A 21705-nucleotide genomic window follows, 5' to 3' on the forward strand; every position below is an offset into this window, starting at 1 on the left:
ACTTGTTGACAGATGAGGTAAATGTGTGGTAAATGTGGGAGGAAAGAGGACATGTCAAATGACCTCTCATGGAGGGGAGGGGAAAGTAAAACAGAACAGAATAGAAAAGAACAGATAAGAACAGAACAGAACAGAATAGAATAGAAATTTCAGTTAGAAGGCTCCTACAATGATTATCTAGTTCAACTGCCTGACCACTTCAGGGCTGACCAAAAGTTAGAACACGTTATTAAGGGAATTGTCCAGCCGTCTTTTAAACACTGACAGGCTTGGGTGTTGTCATTTAACACCAGCCGACAACTAAGCCCTACACAGTCTTCCTCGGTGGGATGGGGGAGAGAATCAGAAGAGTAAAAGTTAGAAAACTCTTGGGTTGAGATGCAGACCATTTAATAGGTAAAGCAAAAGCCACATGCACAAGCAAAGCAGAACAAGGGATTCATTCACCACTTCCCACGTGCAGGCAGGTGTTCAGCCATCTCTAGGACAGCAGGGATCCTACCTGTCCTAGCTGTCCCACCGTTATCTGGCATAACGGTGACTTGGGAAGACAAAATGCCATAAGTCCCAAATTCCACCCCCTCCTTCTTCTTCTTCTTCCAGCTTTATGTGCTGAGCATGGCATTATATAACAAAAAGAGAGAGAAATAAACCCCAAGAAAACAAGTGATATAAATGAAAAATGATCACTCACTACCAACCAACCGATGCCCAGCCTGTTCCTGAGCAACAGCCCCCAGCCAGCTTTCCCCCAACTCTATATGCTAAGCATGATGCCATATGGTATGGAGCACCCCTTGGGCCAGTTGGGGTCCCCACCTGTGTCCCCTCCCAGCTTCTTGTGTGCACCCCCAGCCTACTTGCTGGTGAGGAGGGGTGAGAGGCAGAAAAGGCCTTTGCTCTGTGTCAGCACAGCCCAGCAACAGCGAAAACATTCCTGAATGATCAACACTGTTTCCAGCATAGATCCAGACAAGATCCCTGTGCCAGCTACTGGGAAGGAAAATTAACTCTGTTCCAGCCAAAACCAGCACAGTGGGGCATCAACCACCTTTCTAGGACACCTGTTCCAGTGTTTGACTGTTAAAGAAATGCTTCCTATTGCCAAGTCTGAACCTTCCCTGATGCAGCTTTGAGCTATTCCAATACCTCCTATCCCTGGATCCCAGCAATAACAGCTTAGTGCCTCCCTCCCCGCCTCCCTTCCTCAGGAAGCTCTAGAGAGCAATGAGGTCACCCCTCAGCCTCCTTTTCTCAAAATGAAACAAACAACTAGTCCTCTGCTGCTCTGCACAGGACATGCCTTCCAGCCCTTTTACCAGCTTTGTTGCTCTTCTCTGGATGTATTTGAGTTTCTTCCCATCCTCTGAAACTGTGGGGCCCAGAACTGTACACAGTACTCAAGGAGAGGCCAAACCAGTGCTGAATACAGTGGGATAATCACCTCTCTTGGCTGGCTGGTTATACTGTGTTTGATGCAGCCCAGGATGTGGTTTGCCCCCCTGTCTGCCAGGGCATATAGCTGACTCGTACTGAGCCTGCTGCCAACCAGACCCCTTTCTGCAGGGCTGACCTCCAGACACTTCTCTCCCAGTTTATACTTGTGTCTAGAAGCATCAGGCATTAGCCATTCCACCACCCCTCATTCCAGTACACTCAGAGAATTACTCATTCCATCATTTCATAGGTTTCTTCTTCCATCTACCACAGTCTCCTTAGCCACTCTGTCAAAAAGCCATTCTGCTCTCCAAAATCTTTGTAAAAAGTCCTTTTTTTTTTAAGAACAACCATGTGTGGCTGTTAATTTACAGTGCAATCTTTTAATCTACTTCCCACTAGGTAATAATAATATTTTACTATCTTGGAAAAATCTCTGACCTCTCAAAACTGGTTTTGTTTGCTTCAACAATGTTGTTCCTTTGCTTTATATCTTCTATCCCTTAGCAAGAGAGATGCAACCTGTACTAACCCAATACATAGAATAGAAACATAGAATGCATTTGGATGGAAAGGCACCTTAAACATCAATTAGTTTCAACTCACATGGCCATGGGCAGGGACACCTTCCACTAGACCAGGTTGCTCCAAGCCCCGTCCAACCTGGCCTTGAACACTGCCAGGGATGGGGCAGCCACAGCTTCTCTGGGCAACCTGTGCCAGGGCCTCACCACCATCATAGTAAAGAATTTCTTCCTAGTGTCTAATCTAAATCTCCCCTCTTCCAGTGTAAAACCATTCCCCCTTGCCTATCAATACATGCACTTGTAAAAAGTCCCTCTCCAGATTTCCTGTAGGCCCCCAGTTAGGTACTGCAAGACTATTATAAGGCCTCCCCTGAGCCGTCTCTTCTCCAGGCTGAACAAGCTGAACTCTCTCAGCCTGTTTTATAGGAGAGGTGCTCCAGCCCTCTGATCAGCTTTGTGGACCTTCTCTGGACTCGCTCCAACAGGTTCCAATTTTCTCTTTCACCTCTGTACATAACCCTCTCCAACAGAGTTGGCCAGATAATAACAATTCAGCTCTGGAAGGTGAATTGAAGGCATTGCTGTGTCCCAGCATGGGGCTTAAGCATTGTTCACTGGCTGTGAGGAGCAGGAGAGAAGGAAGACAGAATGTGATTGACTCTAGCCACTGTCTGCCAGGACCAGGACCTTCTGGAGAATCCTTTAGGAGTGGGAAGACCCACATGCTTTCTGGCTGTGCTGCTCTTTCCATCTCCACACCCACAGAGTGGACTGGAGGATGGCCTGACTGGGTAATTGACAGGGGAAGATGCTGGTATGAATTCATGCCAGCCTACAGTGACTTGCTCACTAGACTCTGGATTGCCTGTGAACAGCTCTCAGCAGCTCTCATTTAAACCTCAAAAATGCCAAAATATTTTATTCAGTGGAAAACATAAGTGAGTTATCGGGGCTGACTATTTCTGAGTTCATGCCTTTTAGCAAACAATTTCTGAAATGAGTTCTTCTTCCCACCCCCCACCCCGATAGCAGTAAGCAACTCATATGTTTTGAGGTTGTGAAGGTTGGGGGTTTTTTATTTCTTTTTTAAAGTTCTACTTTAAAACAAAATGGTTCTCACACAGAGGGACTGATCCTTTTCATAATAAAGGGAATGATAAAACTACTGTGGACTATAAAACGGCAGCAGAGTAGTCTATCTTCAGCTTTGCAAAACATCTGGAATCCATCTGTTCTACTACTGGGAAGTGGAAGATTTGAAAACAATAAAGCAGCAAGGAAAAATTGTAAGCAGAAGTGAAGAGAAAGTATTGTGATTAGGACAAAATAATTTATTGCCATATGCCTTCCCTACAGAGAAAAATATTAGACACCCATTACATAAAAGAGCCAAGTTTAGCCTTTCCCTGCAATAATCTTCTACTACTTACATAGTAGCTAGATAAAATAATGTTTATAATTTATCAGCAGTTCTTAAGTCCCTTAATTTCATTGCATTGATCAAAGACTTCCCAATACATTAAACAGAAATACCGATTTGGTATTAATTCCCAGCTACAAAAGGTGAAAAAGAGTGAAAAAAATATTGTTGTCTTTACTGTTCTGATGCTTATTCTCACTTCTAATTTTTTTTCTTATGCTTCTTTTAATTTTTTTTTCTTATTCTCACCTGTCTCTGAGGCTTTGAACATCCACTGCAGTCTTTGGGAACTTCTAGAAGCCATAAATGCTGAAGGTTTTTTCCAGAATCACGTCGTCAAGGTATCTTGTATATTAAGGTTAGAGATTGAACAATGCAAAAAGTGCTGTCAGTGCTTTAAGTTACTTGTGCTTGTTTTACACGATTTTGCAATATTAAAATGCAAAAGGAGCTTTTAGTATTAGCTGCAGCTATGTGATGGCTGAAAACAAAGGATTTGTTCAGAAAAGCCTGTATATTTTTATATTTTGTATTGGAACCATCCAAATGTTTTCTTTTTAATTAGGCCTTTTGAAAGATTAATTGATTCAGCGGAGAAGAGTAGCCATCATTAATTTAAAGACAGCCACTAATAATTTTGTAGCAGCAGTACTTGTCTCTCAGTTTATACGCAATGTGAATTGAAAAACTCACAAAAAAATAGATCAAATTTAGGGTCTACATGCTGATATTTAAGGCTGGCTTATTTTTGATATTATTTTAAGTAATCACTGTTACCTCCTTGATTTTGTTTGCCCCTCTATTTAAACTACAATTGTCCTACAAACACCTCCAGAACCTCATTATCCTCCAAATTTCTCCATAATTCTCATGACAGCTTTCTAGAGGAGGCAGTGCTCACATGCTTGTAATAATCTTATTCTCTCACGAGTTCTTCAAGGTTGTATTACTAAGCACCCTCACCTGCCAAAGGCATTTGCTGTCTTCTGTCATTTTTTTCAAGTTGTACACTCCTTGCCACAGGTAGCTGTGATATTCTTGTTTCCTAAGTGAAGGAGGCTATAGATGCTATGCTCTCTGAGTATAGGTTGACCTCTTACCAAGAAAGTTGGAACAAGCTCCTCAATTTCAGCCAAATTTGGCAGAGGGTTGTATCTCAAAAGCTAGTAATTTCCCATTAATTTTGTATAGACAAGCCTAGAAGAAGAGAAGTGTCCTAATAAAGCCTTCAGTAAAAAGAGTCTGCAGACTAAGTATACTTTTTTCTAGTCATCGAAGAATGCACGTGGGAACTCAAACATGAAAGAAAACACTGTTTATTAGTAACAAGACCATTAATTCTGAAGGTCAAGGAATCGCTTGTTCTATGTTTCAGTGGTTGTTCACACAGTTCATCTGTATCTGGTTTACCTCCATAATCTGCAGGTAGTAATATGCTTCCAAAGAATAGTAACACGTAGGAAAATATTTCAGTATGTGCTGTAAGACATTTAAGGAAAGCATAATTCACTGAAGATGAAGACAGCATGAAGTAAAAAAAGTCCTTTGATTTTACAGACATTTCCCAACACAATATAAATCTAAACCACAGTATCATGCTAAAACGTAGAAAGGCACATTGATCCGATCTAATATTCTGTGGCAGACAAAGTTGAATCTGATAATAGAGGACATTTTCTTTATATGTTGGTATGGGAACTTTTAAGATCATTACACTGTGTAACAGCTGTGCCTGTTTGTGGCCCTGTTCTATAAGCTTCTGTGCCAGACATCTTCGCTTTCATATCTTTGGCATGTAAGTCCCATAGGCACAGGAATTCATCTCATTGGAAGACCTTGTAGAATAACCCAACAAGTCTGGACACCATCAAAATTTCACAGTACCCTCATTTCGTTCATATTTTTCCAAAATTAATATTCTAGTTTTTCATCACATTTTAGTCAAAATAAAATTTTGCTCTTTACCACAAGAAGACTGTGCTGTCAAGGTAAGTCTACCAGAAATAATTTGAAGTGTAAAAAGATAGCACAGTTCAAATGTGTTCACAGTCCCTTAAACCTAAGCAATTCAGGTTGACCAAGAACAAGTATAATTTCTCTTCTTTCTTTCCTTAGGATGCCTGTCAGTTATATTAAACTGAATTCATTCACATCCTGTGACTTGAATAAAGATAGATAGTAGAACCTTTCCAAATCAGATTGCTCATCTGAGAGGGAGAAAAGATGCCATTATTTTTTCCAGAAACAGTGACTACCCTACCAGTTGTAATTTGTTGAATCTGAAAGAGCTTTTATTATTATAATTATCTTCTGATTGAATTTTTTAGACGTCTATGATTATAGCAAAGCAGCTTTTATTTTCTTTTAAATAATATATTTCCTAAAGACAAACACAATGGCTGGCATAAAACAACAATAACCAAAAAAAATATGGGGTTTTTGCCAGAATAAAAACAAAGAGAAAACATTTTTGTTAATCAGAAAATAGCAAAGCATAGTACATCATCTTCGAATCTTGCATTGTGCTTTGAAAACTGGAGCCCATTTGGGAAAATTCATTTCATTATGGAATATCACTGTACCTTGGATTCCTTTCTTTTCCCTTCTCTACCAACCCAATGACAAAAGTCTTATAGATTATGTTTCATGTTTTGGGATATAATTAGATAAAAAATCACTGTGGTCTAATTTTGGGTGACTATGCTTCCCAGTAGAGCAGGTTACTTACCAAAATATTTCAGATGGAAACTCATGGGACATGCAGCAGAGAAGCAAGCAGTGGGGCCTCTGGCAGTTGCACCTGCATTTCATGGGCACCTGGTTTACCAGTTTGTCTACAAGACAAGTTCAAGCTACTTAGAAAATCCAGCTCCAACAAAGTCACGCTGCCAGTCTCCCTACAGGAACCCTCTCAGTAAAGAAATGCTTCCTATTGTAAAGTTTGAACCTCCCCTGGATCAGCTTTGGCACATTCCCATGCATCCTATCACTGTATCCCAGGGAGAAGAGCTCAGCACCTTCCTCTTCAATACCGCTCCTCAGGAAGATGTACAGACCAATGAGGTCACCCCTCAGCCTCCTTTTTGCCAAACCAGAAAACCCAGAATCCTCAGTCCCTCCTTCTAGGACATGCCTTCCAGTCCTTTCACCAGCTTTGTTGCCCTCCTCAAATATGATCTTACATTCTTGTTGAAACTCATATTTCTTCCTTTCCTCATTGTGTGGTTCTATCTGCACTTCATAAAAAAATGGGAAAATCACTTCAATAAGAAATTTTGCCCCCCCCCCCCCCCTTTTTTTTTTTATGTCTTTTCAAACTCTAGAGATAGCCTTCTGCAAGAAGACATCTCTCCTGGACTTTGCTTACTCTGTCCACAGGAGCATTTGTTTCATTTCTATGAAATCCTGTATATGTTGATACAATAATACAAAGAGATAGGAAAAATTATTTTGTGACGTGTCCTGATCCCAATTCTTCAAGCACTGAGTAAATCCCAGAAGCAGTGAACTGCTGAATTTTATATGTGGGTGTATTTTTATATCCACAGTCCTTGTTTTTCATGAAAATCTGTATTTACATGTCTACCTATTTATTATATCTTACAATTTTGTCTTCTTTTTATGCATCACATTGACGGTTTTCTTTCTCAAAGTAACTTTTGGGCGTATAGTCCATAGGGCCATCACAACAGCAAGTATACTGTGTTATTTATATTATTATTCCTACAGCGTTTGAAGAGTCACAGACATCTTTCTAGGTTATAGGCTTCAGAATAAAAACCATTCCAGAGTTTGTGCACTAGAAATGTTCTGGTGGACCTGGAGAATGTCCTTCCAAAACTTTCTGCTGCTTGTGAGGCAAACCTGGCTTTAGATCTTGCGTACAGAGGTTCACAGTGGAATTACATGGAGCTAAGCTGTCAATCCCTGAAAAGAAGAGGGAACGGTGGAAATAGGAAGTTCTAAATGTAACAGGTCTTGGCTGCGTATTGGTCTTTTCTGTAGGATTTCATACTCAAAGTAAATGTCAGAGAGGACTTATGCAGTTTTCACCCTGAGCATATTCTTTCTGATATACCAGTGTGAAATTAGGCAGCAGGGCAAGCATTATCATGTCCTTAAAAATCCCAAGGTAACCATTTCTGATGGCGAGTCTAGAAGACATCAAACCTGATTTTACTCCTCTGGTTTGCTTTCAAATGCTAACATTTCACCTCTGGAGCACAAAATCCATTACTCATGCACATATTTTAAACGCAGGTTGAGGTTAGCACGTGCACTGTTGCTTTTGACATAATAAGCTGGCTTGCAAGTGAAAACCTGAAAAAGATTCTCTGGCCTCATGAAACACAGCAAGATCGTGAGGAACCCTGGGTATAACATTTAAGTCAGGCTCATTTTGTTAAAATTTTGATCAAGCTTTATGTACAGAGAGAAACCGGTTGATTTGATCTGAAAGTATGTTTAAATTACAAAACGGCCTATTGATGTAGATGACTCTGTTATTATTTCATATCTGGAGTATCATAGATGGTTCCTCAGTGAAGATGATCTCACAGAAATAACAACTTATAAGACTGTAAGATAAGAGGGTGCGAGGAAAAGTATCAGGCACTTCATTTTGCAGAATGCTTCCTATTATAAATCTAAACAGAGTTGTAGCATGGCAAACCTGGAAAGATGCTTGAAGACCCTAAAAATCAAACCTGCCTATGTTCTTCAGATAGCTTAATGATTTGGAGGATAGCATAGAGATGCCAAACCATAATGCTTACTTGAATAGTGTCAAGGAACGATAGCTGCAAAATCAGTGCAGGGCCTGTGTACTGAATGGAATCCCTCTCTGCTTCTATCTTGTGTGCAAATTATGAAAATTTGTGTGAAATTGTATTGTGTTTGCATGGCAAGGTTTTGATAGCGGGGAAAGCTACAGGGGTGGCTTCTGTGAGAAGTTGCTAGAAGCTTCCCCCATGTCAGATAGAGCCAAGGCCAGCCAGTGCCAATACAAACCCGCCACTGGCCGAGGCCAAACCCATCAGTGATGGTGGTAGCGCTTAGGAGATTACACAGTTAAGAAGGGGGAAAGTTACTGTGCTGGAGCAGTCACAGCCAGAGAGGGGAGTGAGGATCTGTGAGAGCAACAGCCCTGCAGACACCAAGGTCAGTGCAGAAGGAGGGGAAGAGGTGCTTCAGATGCTGGAGCAGAGATTCCACTGCAGCTCATGGTGCAGACCATGGTGACACAGCTGTGCCCCTGCAGCCCGTGGAGGTCCATGGTGGAGCAGGTATCCCCCTGCAGCCCATGGAGGACCCCACACCAGAGCAGGGGGATGCCTAAGGAAGGTTGTGACCCTGTGGGCAGCCCACACTGGAGCAGGCTCCTGGCAGGAGCTGGGGCCCCATGGAGGGAGGACTCCACACTGGAGCAGATTTGCTGCAGCACTTGTGACCCCACAGGGGACTCGCGCTGGAGCAGTCTGTTCCTGAAGGACACACCCCATGGAAGGGACCCACACTGGTGCAGTCTGTTCCTGAAAGATGCACCCTGTGGAAGGGACCCCACGCTGGAGCAGTTCATGAAGAACTGCAGCCCTTGGGAAGGACTCAAATTGGAGAAGTTCATGGAGGACTGTCTCCTGTGGGAGCAACCCCATGCTGGAGCAGGGGAAGAGTGTGAGGGCTCCTTCCCTGAGGAGGAAGGAGCAGCAGAGACAAGATGTGATGAACTCACCACAACCCCTATTCCCTGTCCCCATGTGCTGCTCAGGGGGGAGAAGGTAGAGAAAACGGGGAGTAAAACTGATACCAGGAAGAAAGGAGGGGCTGGGGGAAGGTGTTTTTAAGATTTGGTCATTTTCCTGCTCTGATCTGACTGGTAATAAGATTAATTTTTCCCCACATTGAGTCCATTTTGCCTGTGACAGTAGTTGGTGAATGATCTTCCTGTTCTTATCTCAACCCACAAGACTTTTGTTATATTTATTTTTCCCTGTCCAGTTGAGGGTGGGAAATGATAGAGTGGCTTTGGTGGGCACCACACTTAAATCCATTGCAGTCTTTACACAAAGCAATATAGGCAGAAGATAGATTGCATTAACTATGAGATAAAACAAGCACAATGTGGGTTTAGTCATTTAGTCTACCAGATATATTCTTAAATTCTTTGCATGGAAATATTAACTTAAACAAATATTTTGGTTTTTCCCCTGAATTCAATGCATTTTGGTCTCTAAGTTCTCTAATTTAAATAAAAATATTTTGGATTATATTTTCACAGGCCATAGCTAGAAGTATCTGGAATATCTATGTATCATGTATAATACAGACAGATGTCTGTCACTTATATTGTTTTAAATATGTGTTTGTTCCCTGTTACATACAGTTTAAGAATATCTCTAAATAATACATTTTAATGCACATTTTTTGGTGCTTGATATTCTACCTAGCAAAAGATGGAGGCTGAAGAACTTACAATAGCTAATTTATTATTCTGTTCATGCTTCATGATACTTGATCTCATGCATGCATGAGAGGATGACTGCAGGTCTGCATACTGCACTGAATAGACAATATAGCAGGAGAAAATTCCATTCTTCCTGTGCACTGAAATCTGACAAAATTAAAGCATTTGATTGGAGTTGTGCTGGGGCAGCCTGCCATGGAAAATACTTCATTGTAATCCTTCAATACTTTAATCGAACTCTCAACATAGGGTCAAATTTATAGTGTAGATTATATTGGCACAGAAATTTCCTCTCTTGTCTGTGAAAATTTAGTCCAGTGCAAAGGTATGTCAGTGTATGAGCAAGAATCACTAGGATATCAGCAAGGTGTAGATAAAAGCAACTTTGTATATTTCACAATGCTATGGGCTTGCCTCTTCTTTCTTATTTTATTGTGACTATGCTGACATTACAGGCATTATTCCTTCTTTACACTGGCAAGACATGTCCACAAGTGAGTCTCCATCACAAGCTAAAGCCAAAGTGAGGAAGAAAAAGTGCTCCTCTGAAGGGAGCATCTGAGCAATTCTACTGTAGAAAGTATTATTTTAAAAACATTCAAGAGAGTACAGTTAAAAAGAATGTTATTGTGCTTTAAATCTCTAGAGGAAAAGTGATTAGACATAGTTGCTATTTTTTCTGTAATATATTTGAATAGAGTATGTTACTTGCACACACTGCAGAAGCTGAGCACAAATTGTCTCACTAAGCTCTATTATTCTAGGGAACAGTGAGAATAACAAGCTGAGACACTGATGAACTCAGAGAAATATGAATAACACATTAACACTCAGGATGTATCAATAGTATGCTGCCTGTTACTGAGGACAAGCATCTCGAGGATGCAAGGCATTGCAAGAATGGGTCTCCAAAAGCAGGTCTGGAAACAGGAGATTTTCAAGACCACTTCTGATGGCTCTAGGGAAGACAGATTCTGCTGCAGGGGGTAAGAAATCTTACCAATAAAAAGCAAAGGGCTTCTATCTCTCAGATATCATTAGACTCCACATAAAAACTGGGGGGAGGCTAAGCAGGAGGAGTGATTTCACTCACCGAGAACACAGTATGGGGATGTTTATGATACTCAAATGATTTTATCTCAGGCTTACTGCTCTTCCAGCCTAATTTCCAGCTTAAAACTCAGAAAAGTATGATGCATGAAAGAGCTTCAGGGGAGGGAGGGTGAAACGCTTTTGAAAAACATTCCCTGATTGGCCTTATTATAATATATCACAGCACAATACAGCCAGTCTGTTGCATAGAATTCCAGGCACAGAAAAAGAATAAATACATTCTTTATTGAGAAATGTGAGAATGCGAAAAGAGGATTTTTTTTCTTTCAAGAGCTTCTTTTTGTCTGCATTCGATGCAGTCTGCTGGATTAACAGCAGTTACACCAAAAGTCCTCTTGCCAGAGAACAAGCAGCCTGCTCCTTTTCTTGAGAGATAGGCCCTTGAGTCATCAGGGCTTAGCTCTATCTGTCAAGTTAGAGTCCTTTCTTCTGAAATTGCCCAGCAGGGTTCAGCAGTAGCTGGACTGAGCACACCAGATTAAATCATGTAGCTTAGAAAATAGCTACAGTAATGCTAGTTTTGTCACTCTCAGTCCAACATCCATAGCTCACTCTGATTAAGGAGAAACTTGCAAAATTAATGAATATGTATATCAATGAGAATTTAAGAATCTGTATGCTATAATTTGCCATTGAGTATAATAAATCAGAGAGAATTCAGTTTCCACACTTGATCACTGTTGAAAGCTACACTGTACATGGCAATCTAAGGTGCTACGGAAGAAGAGCAGCAGGAAATTATACTGTAATTCACTGATACAGCCAAATGATTTGAGGAATTTAATTGGAGCCAATAAATTTGTAGTTCTGATATTGTTATTAACCTGGATTCAGTCTGAGAATTTCCAGGATTATAAAAAGCATATTCAGCTGAATATTAGTGCTCTATCATAGTGAAAAAAAGTGCTACAATAATTTGCATCTCTGTTTAGTTAGAAAATAATTACTTTTATATCCTAAATTATTATTTCTGAGGCACAAAGAAGAACAGTACTTTTGTAGCTTCAGAAACTGGAAGCACTGTGCCTGTACATGCAGGAATATGTGAGATGTTGGGACATCCTGTGAAGAGGGTCCGGCCTTGACAAGCCAAAGTATAGGTTTTATTGGTTTTGCCATCAAGGTAACAATAAATGCAATGTAACTTTCATGCCCCAGTTGCAGCATTTTGATGTTTTCAACAAAGACTGTGGCAGCCAAAGCAGAGAGAAATGTCTTTGTGATTTCACCTTTAGCAACCCAGAATTACGCTTTTGTAAATGTGAAAGAGGGCTCTGCAGTGGCTTGAGGAAATCTTGACCTGTTGGGATGTTTGTCACCTTGAAAGAAATCAAATGTCATCTGGAAGTTCTTTATTCCTTGGCAGATGAGACAGCCACTGCTTTCCAGGCAAGTCTTGGATCACTCGTAATGCAGGTACAGCTGAGAAAGGTTTGACAGGGGTTTAAAATATCAAACCACAACAAAACCAAAAACCCCACCAAAATATAACTCTAGTAGCAGTGTTTGGAACCATGACAATGAAACAATGACTTGAGTTGCTTTGGTTTAGCTTAAGACTGTGGCAAGCACTAGGGAGCTTAAGTTAGAAGAACAAAAAGCAAGTTTGTCCTTCAGTTGTAACTGTGGGGTTTCAGTGTGGTGCCTGTGCACGCACTGCACTAGAGTCATTAATCTGGGGCAAGGCAGGGACAGTCAGCTGTCAGTGGACATGAGACAGTGGTCTGGCTGGAGACGACAGACACACTTGGGACTGGGTGACTGACAGACCTTTCACAGTGAAGCCGTTGAGCGATTGGTACAGGGGCCCTGCAGCTGGGAATTTCAGGCAGATCTGAAGATTTTCCCCAAGGAAGCCACTGCTGTGTCTGCTCTGAATTGTATGCTTAAACATGTTCGTGTAACTTCCTAGGTGGTGTGAACCAAGACTTCCCTAGGCCATTCCTACTGCAGAAGTGATCAAACTGTATGTTTGTAAATAGTCAATACTCTACTGAGCTAATGGAGTATTGACTATTATTATATTGTAAATAGTCGAACTCAGAAGTGGTCATGTAGAATAGTCTTTCATATGTAGCTGAGACAATCTATGACAGTAGAGATTATTAGAAATGGAAAACGTTCCTGCTGGGGTGGTTTTGTAGGACCACAGCCAGATGGATTACAAGAACTGTGCAGAACACAAGTTTGGAGAGCACCTACTCATCCAGTTGAAGACATCTCTGTGAAGATACTCATGGAGATACTATGGAGACTCCCATCACCACCGGATAGAAAATGGCCATCTTGCTCAACAGATTACATTTCCATGCAAGCGTTATTGCATGTCAAGATCTTAATACATTAGAGTAGGGTTGAGGTTTTTTTACCTTTTTAACAAACACTGTCTTGAATGTGCAACAACACATTCCCTTGTCATATTCACCTAGCAGACTACAACGTCAGGCTAAGAAGGATAAGTCACACAGTTATTATAGGTATTGTCTGGGTCTCAGATGAGATGCTTCCTACATATAGCAACTTCTTTCAATGGACAGCTCAGTAAGTTTTCAAGCTATGACAGCTGAGTCAAGTGGCTTTTCACATCAAGAATGTAATTCTTTGAAATGGACCATGACCTGAAGTAAAACCTTCCCTTACTTTTCCTTCATAGTGTCAACATATCCATATGAATTCCTTGTAACTTTCAGAAACTCAGATGTATACTCAGTATGCTCAGATGTGTAATGGTGCTTTTAAAAGGCAACACATATGTAGGGTGAGCAGATTTAACACTAGCTGGACAAGATGCAGTTAAGTAATGAGACATGGATGAACCTCTTCCTGGTAGTGGTAGGTCTCAAGCTCTTCTGAATTGCCCCACAAGTTAAACTTCACTACAAAACCACACCATTAGAGAAACATGTACTATGTTGATTTGTGAATGAGGAGAGCAGCACCATTTATGTCTAGTTCTTCCTGAAAGGAGTCATGACTTGCTTGAATTGAGTTATTTTGCATTTTCCAGAACTAGCCTGCTCTGGAAGTTTGAACAGACATGCTTCTGTTGCATCAGCTTGCACATGTGGAAAATGAAAGTTAAAGTTTTCTTGCCTTTGAGTAAATGCTCAGTTTGACATGCAAAAACTGGAGAGAATGAGAACAGGGGGCACCATTTTCATACTGTAGTAAAAGCACCAAAACCACCTCCTTCCAGTGAGACTTATCAGGTCATGTGCTGCGTGTGGTTCTTCTGTCACGTATTCTATAGGACCAATATTCAAGTGCACTTTCCACCCCACAGCTGAGTTAAGTGCATTAAGAGAACTTGTTAGCCCTCTTTTATATCCAGAAGTCGAGATCAGGCATCTAAATATTCATACTAGATTACAGGTAGTTATGCATCTGTTAGCAATGGTGAATTTCCAAATGGACATTCTTTTTTCTGGTACTTGCTAGTACCTTGAATTCACAGAACCTGAATTCAATCTGCTGTGACCAAGCCTTCCCATTTCGATGGAGTACTTGGGTAACCTTTCCTGTAAATTCTTTTGTCACCAAAGACATGCTATCTGAAACAGTTCACTGTGATCACTTCTTTCTCCCTGATGCTGTTACATCAAGTCATGTGTGGTACCTTTGGGAATGATGTAGTAGCACAGCAGTTTGGCACACCACAGAGAGAAGCATTTCTAAAAGGGTGCTGTGGTGATGGAATTGATACCAGTATGAAAATCTGCCTTTAATTACCAGCAAGGCTTGAAGCACAGGCAAAACACTATCCCATATTAGGAAATGCCTTGTTGAGGAAAAGCTAATACTGAAGTTCTCTATGGATTAATTAGAAAGAGCCCCATCCAGGACCAATGATTGTTTACTTGAATAGTTTTCAAGCAAACTACAGTGTTTCAGCTGGGCTCTAATTGTGCCTGATGGACCCATCACTTTATAATCGGAGCAGTGTTGTACAATTTTCCCCAGTGATTAATTAAACTGATGAGATAGTGCCCAAATCTTGCTAGCAAGCAAGACCACTTGAATTTTTCACCATCTCTGCCAGAGGTGTTGCGTGTGTATTGTTCAAAGCAAGCAGGGTCTTCTACTCCTCACTTACAAGGTTTACAATACCAAGACAATCCAGACCGGCTCGCGTCTTTGTTCCCCATCATGACTCGGCCCTGCAGTTGCCCACAGGGGATCTCCTAAGATTCTGGAAACCTCAACTGCTTTTCAGTTAGGCTTATTTCCTACAAAGGTAGTTTTCTGAACAAGGTTAAATGTGCAGCACTTGTGAAAATGCCTGTGCCTGCAGTCAAAGCCACTTAAAAGACAAGAAGGCTGTCGCTTAACTACTGTCCAATTCAGAAAGCACTAAGGGCAACAGGAAGCCAAAATGAATGGTAAGATGATTGCATCTTTTACAGTTTCTTTTCATTGCTGCTACTGCTGCTGCCCTCTCAGTGATCTGACCTTTTATTATTTGATCTTCTTTTTCCTTCTTTTAATGCTGAGTGCTTCTGCAAAAGGATCACCCCAGCAAATTTGGTTGTGTGAGTGCAGCAAATGTAGGGGAGGAAGGGAGGGATGGGGAAATAGAGCTTCTTGAAATTTTGCATGGAGGCTCACGGATGGCTCATGAAAACGAAGAAAAAAGTAACAATTTAAAGTCTGCTTTGTGGCTTTTAATACAGTTCTGAGAAGAGAGGGTGAATATTTGCACTATGTGGCTTCTGAGTGAGAAGCTAAGGTACCTGCAGACATTGAAATTGTTGCAATATTTTAGCTGAATTTATGTATTTCCATTTGTAGTGCGTATAAAATTGTCTTTCTAAGAGACCTCTATCCCTGCTTGAAGTAGCCTGAGTTACCAATGTGTTTACTTTTGAGGGGTGCTGGATTTTTAGTGGATTTTGCATAAAGTAAGAACTTTGTGGGAGGTCCAATGTGCCTAGGGACGTTACTGTTTGTAAACAGGACCAGCAAAGCATTAAACAAAGTCTTCACTTAGAATGAAGCTGTTTAAGATGAAAAGTATGCTGTGACAACTGATCAATGCGAAGTGCAGTTCGATTTGCTAAGTCAAGGCTGGTGGTGTTGATTTGTGTGTTACAAAATTCTTGCGGAACTGGTGTTCCTGCCCCTAACCCATTTGTTGTCCTGTGTGATTTTTGTACCAATCTCCAAACAGATATGCAGAGGTTAAACACACTATGTCCTGCAGTGCATTATAGGCAAAGCCAAAGTTATTTAGTCCATACAGAGCTCTGTGTTCATGTATCTGCACTGCTCACAGGATCGAAACTCCATACAGGCTCATCATCCGCCTTCATTCTTATATGAGATACCATGGTGTTAATCTACTCATGTTTTGGGGGCACTTGTGGGATTAAGAGAAGCAAAAACAACACTGTGGGATATGTTTTCTGTCTAGTTTGCATTGCACACTGGAGTCATAGAAACTATAGGTGAGGAAAAGTCCTGTGACTAGGGCTTTTGCTATTATCCAAACAGTGGTGGAAGCATTCAAAATTGGTCTGAAAACTTTGCTATAAGGTTTTGTTATTTAAAAGGTTTTCACAGAAGTGGTTCTTTTATACAGAACCCTGTTACCCGGGATAAAATTTGCAAAGAATATCAATGGTGTATCTGAAGATCCTGTTTGAAAATTTTCTATGTTGTAGAATACATCTAAATGAAGCACAGGCCATGGAGGAAAGTTTAAAAGAGAGGCAACGGGAAAGCTGCCAATACAGCTGGTACAGAAAAATATTTTATAACCTTTTCTTTTATTCTTCCAAACCACTGTTTTTGTTCAGTGTTTAATTAAAGCACATGTACAAATAATTATTTATTGTAACATAATGCTTAGGAGTAATACCCAATGATGAGATCTTATTTACAACATTAAATTTATGGAGGATGAGTCTTCTGTGACTAGCTAGATTTCTTTAGGAAGGTCAAGAAGTTTGTGATGTCAGTGATGCTCTACCTATCAAAGCTGTAATGATCTGCATCAAAGGGAGTAAGAAAGCAAAAAAGTGTAATCTTAATTCAGAATCTGCGGTTTGGTTTTTTCAAGCTTTGCAACTTCTGAAATTAAAATGAGTATAGATAGTCTTTCTGCCTATAGAAGACTATGGAATAGGTATGAAAGCCTAGTTCTTCTTGAAAATTGTAAATACAGTAAGAAGAAGCATCTGAGAATGACAGTCAAATTCTCCCCTGAAGCCTTTTATGAAAATTGAAAAGTTGCACAAGCTGTGCCCTCTCCCACTGCATGATTCAAATTGGGTCTGTTGTGTGAGAGGACTCTCATGAGGAGGAAAGCAGAAGCTGAATCCTGGGCATGCATTTGGGGCAGGGATTCCCCAAGCTTGGGGAAATGAGCCTTACAAATTGTGCCAGCAAGTGGGGCTTAGCTCGTGAACTGCCAGCTGCCTGGTCCTACACATAGCAGGGGAGCAGCGGTTTGAGTGATCTCAATTGATTTGCTGCTGTTTCTTGACGAATGAGCCTGCCTTTTATTAGCCCTGCTCATAGTCTCAAAAGGCAAAGCACTGCTCATGTAATTCTTCCCTGCACTTGCAAAGTGCACTTGTTATCATTCAAAGTGCTCTGTTTTTTTACAGCTTTTAAAAATTAATGATTAAATTTGTTTCTCTTCCCCCACATCCTTTTTTTTTTCCCCAAGTTTGTTTGCCTTTTACAATCAAAATGTCCATGGACACAATTAAAATGTGCATGAACCTGCAAAAGTTTCAGAGTGCATCCCAGAGTCTCTCTTCCTTTATTGGGATTTTGCTGCAGTTTAGGAAGTACATTCTCCATGCCATAGAAAAGCAGAGAAGTCCACCAGCTGAGCTTGAGAAGTCTGAAGTATGTTGGTGGGGTCCCATTTTACACCTGGTGTCACTGCACTCCTTGCCTAGCTGCCAAGTAGATGGAGAAGAAGGCTTATTGAGAGGGGACTCTCCCATTTTCCCATTTTAATGGCTACTTGTGTCTTTTGATCTCATCTGATTTTAGCTAACCTCTTCTGGGAAGAGTGTAATATTGCAAAAGGACTAGACATAATCCTCCTATTTTGTACTATCATTGCTCAGTCCCCAAGGCAGGCCCACCTGCCTCCCTACAGAATTTTCCACCATTTACTGTCTTTGGTACCTGCCTACGTCAATAAAGATGTCAGCTGTGATTCAGTGAAAAGATCTGAATTTCAAATGCTGGGAAATACGCATCTCATTGAATGCCATGGCAGGTATCCATGTTTCTCAAAAAACATAATTGCAAAAAAGACTGTTTTTTGAGAACAGGGAGTCTGGACTAAGTACTGTCATTGGTTGGGCTGATGGAACCCCCTCGAATAATTGGAAAAGTATAAATGAAACATTACATCCAAACTTTTATGTGATTGCTGTTAGAGAAGGTTTGGAGGATAACAAAACAAAGACCACCACCAACACATCATGAATGACTGTCTAGTCCCTTCAGAATCAATTATTGCAATTCAAGTGAACAAAGTGCTGTATAAAGATTACAATTCTCAGTAAGAGCCAGAGTCCAATAGCCAGGTGTCCCCAAGAAAAGGAAGCACTTACTTACCTCCTCTTTCTTTCTTTCTGAGCAATCTCAGAGAAGAGGTAACAGCAGGTCACTTCAAATTAATCCTAGAAATAGCCAGAAGAATTAATGGTACAGTCCTGATCTGAGAAGGTGCGGAGGCTGAACTTCTCAGAAGTTGTTTGCTGCTCTAAAAAAATTACCATGATGAGAAGATCTGACATCTTAAAATTCTTGGAAATGAAGTGAATCATGTTAACTGGTTGAATTTGATGATAACACTAATTCATCTTGAGAAATAAAAATGAAGAAACTCAGATTAAGTTTTACAAGGATGCCTGAGCACCGATTTGGCACTCAGTGCTCCCAGATTCAGTCTAATACCTGGCACAAATCTGGAAAACAGATTAAAGTCTACAGGTATATAACAAATATTTTTGCATTTGCTCTGGGCTGAAGCCTCTCAGTTCTTCCACATCTTTCCCTCACTCTCAAGTCTGTTAGAAACAGTCATTTGGAACAACTGATACAGTTTTAAAACACAAATCTTTAGTTAGTTCATAGCACCGTACCAGGGCAACAGATTTATAATTATTTACGCTATGTCCTTCCATAGTTTTTCTTTAGCATAAAGAAACCTGCTAGAGTATGCTAAAGACAAAATAAAATGTCTTGCAGTTTTGGATAAGTCGTGAGAGAATTGTGCTAAAAAAATACAAGGCAAAATTCACATCAGACATAAGTTCCAACATTTGCAGGGATTATAATGGATGTAATGCTCAGTTAGGGGCAAAGCCAAGAACACTGTGTATTTATAAGCTTGTATGGCATACTCTGTCTATATTGTTGAATAAAATAGACCCAGCCAGCCAACTAGAGCACTGGATCTGTTACTGTACTGTTAAATATTGCTTTCTCTCTACATCAGCTAACACTGAGAAAACACCCAGCTGTGCTTTCACATGTACACGTGCCAGGGACCATCCTCATCAGGCAACAACTCTATGGACAAAACTTTGCCAAGTTCAGCTCCATCTGTCATACAGTGCCTCCAATCATCATCCCAGTGCTCTCCCTCCACTTCAGCAGTTACTCCTTTTCCTTGAGAGGATCTGTTTGAGAAAAAGAAAAGGAATGCTGAACCAAGAGCACAAATCTGGGCAAGATGATATAGGCAGCATGAGCCTTAGTCAGAGCCTGGGGTTGGCTGTGCACAAACATAAAGCAAGGAGTAGAAACCAGGAACAAAAACTGATGTAAAGGTGCAGCCAAGTCCTAAGCTTAATCAGGGATTTGTGATAGATGGACACACACTGCCTGAACAGGAACAACACTTCATAAATTAAATATTCATTAAGAATGTTGGCTCTGTGTTAATGAGACCCATTAAAAAGATTTAGTGGGAAAAAATGTTTGTGTTATGAGCAGATCTTGAGTATGTTGGTAACCAAGGTCTATAGAGATTCACATGCTCTAAAAAGTTAAATTCAAGACAAAAAATAGAAGAGATGTTTCTCAAGGAAGCATTTTCTGCTTGTTTACTAAGTGGTCAATGTTTTTTGTGGGTAAAAGTATTATGTATTTAAAGACTGTCATAACATATGTGCCTACAAAGGAGAAGGTACTGTGGAGACCTTGAATCTGTTATTTTCAACTTTCGTGTGTTTTTCTTTGAAATCTTGATTTCTTATTTAAATTAAATAAGCGTTTGGGTGTTAAAATGAGTGTAACTATTTCTCCTTCAAAATTTTCTGTGTTGGGTTTGCTTTTTATGCAAAATTGAATGTGAAGTAGATGTCATATGTCCATATGTGTGTTGGGGTTGTGTATATGTTAGCTTAGGAATCAAATTAACTTTAGAGAAGTACAGAGCAAGTCATTTGCCCTACCCAGAAATGTCCCTTGCTTATAGTAGCAGCATCTTAGAGTTTGAAACAAATTATTTCTGAAGCAACCTGGCATCACAAAAGCACAAATGGGAAAATTTTATTAGATTAAACATGACAGGAAGCTCAGAACAGGAGTGTCTTTGGTTTTGTACTGGTGTTGTTAAGAAATAAGTTATTCACAGCATGGTGAATTTTTCTGAACTTTTAGCACATGAGATCTAACAGACAACATGTCAGAGAGGTTCAATTAAGCAAAACAGTAGTGCTCAGAGGTGCTTGATTTTAATGGCCATATTCTTGAAATTTTGAAGTGGGTAAAATACTTTTCACCATTTCTACTACGTAAGTCACAATGCCTTGGAGAGAAGGATGACATGAGGAATTGCAGCTTAAGAACACAGTTGATTTTTCATGAGAGGCATAGGGGAGCAGCAGCGAGTCTAAATTGCCTGCAAGTGTGAACAGCTACACAGGTTTCTGGAGATAGTTTGATTTTTCTGTTATTTACATGTACTTTCACTCTTAAGTTGGAGATGACCTCCTACCATCTCAGCTGAGTCACAGTAGAGGTGAAGAGTCAAGGTTTTGAGTTGGTCAGTTTATGTCCAAATGTAAGGAACTGTTGAAAACTGTATGTGAAGCTTTGTTGCTAGGTGTATTCTCTGTTATACTGAAAACTCTGTGTTATTTGAATTCAGAATATCTATTTCCTAGGTATATTAATATAAGTGTAAGACTTTCTGCTTAAGACAAAAGATTGTGTATCCCATACTTGGACATCCAAGCATCAGAAAACTGATAACACTGCTATTGCTTCCATCTTACAAAAGAAATCACTGTACAATACAAACATTCAAAAATCAGATTGGGACTGCAGCTGAGATATTTTGAGCTTCTGCCCACTTTCAAAGACTCAGAAAGTTTAAACCTCTTTTAGAGCAAAACTGAAGTGCCCACCTGATCCTATGACTCAGGAGGGGTCTGTATGAAAATAGACTTCCATTGCAGCTGTGATGAAGTTTCCCCTCGGAAAGCCTGACAGAGTTACCTGTATAAGGACTAAAAAAGAAGAAAAACAGTGAAGGAGAGAGACAGATACAGGCATAAAGCAAGGAAAGAAGTTTTGGCTGTCTGCTAACCATCTGCATCTAGTAAGTAGAGCTGCAGCTGTGGTATAATTACAGGATATGCAGCCCCTTCCCCAGGGCTCTTCTCCAAGCGTAACTCTCAATGGCCTCTGCTCCTTTCAGTCGTATTCAGCTCAATTGTACAGAATTTAGTCCTGGCACGGCAAGGAACTGAGTGCGAAATCACCTT

At 40.4% G+C, this 21705-nt stretch overlaps 1 protein-coding gene across 3 annotated transcripts in view; it reads left to right on the forward strand.

Annotated features, from left to right (window-relative positions):
- The window catches only part of LINGO2 (leucine rich repeat and Ig domain containing 2), a 536575-nt gene that overhangs the window by 457134 nt on the left and 57736 nt on the right, over positions 1 to 21705 (forward strand). The window contains exon 1 of one of the 3 annotated variants that reach the window (XM_030512830.1): positions 2235 to 3725. The exons of the other annotated variants lie outside the window; for them this stretch is intronic. Coding sequence (XP_030368690.1) covers positions 3570 to 3725 — 156 coding nt within the window. The 5' untranslated portion in view covers positions 2235 to 3569. Of the gene's footprint in view, positions 1 to 2234; positions 3726 to 21705 lie in introns of those variants that run through there. 3 annotated transcript variants of the gene reach the window in all.

The sequence above is a fragment of the Strigops habroptila genome, chromosome Z, assembly GCF_004027225.2.
Source record: "Strigops habroptila isolate Jane chromosome Z, bStrHab1.2.pri, whole genome shotgun sequence".
NCBI classification, from domain to species: Eukaryota; Metazoa; Chordata; class Aves; order Psittaciformes; family Psittacidae; genus Strigops; species Strigops habroptila.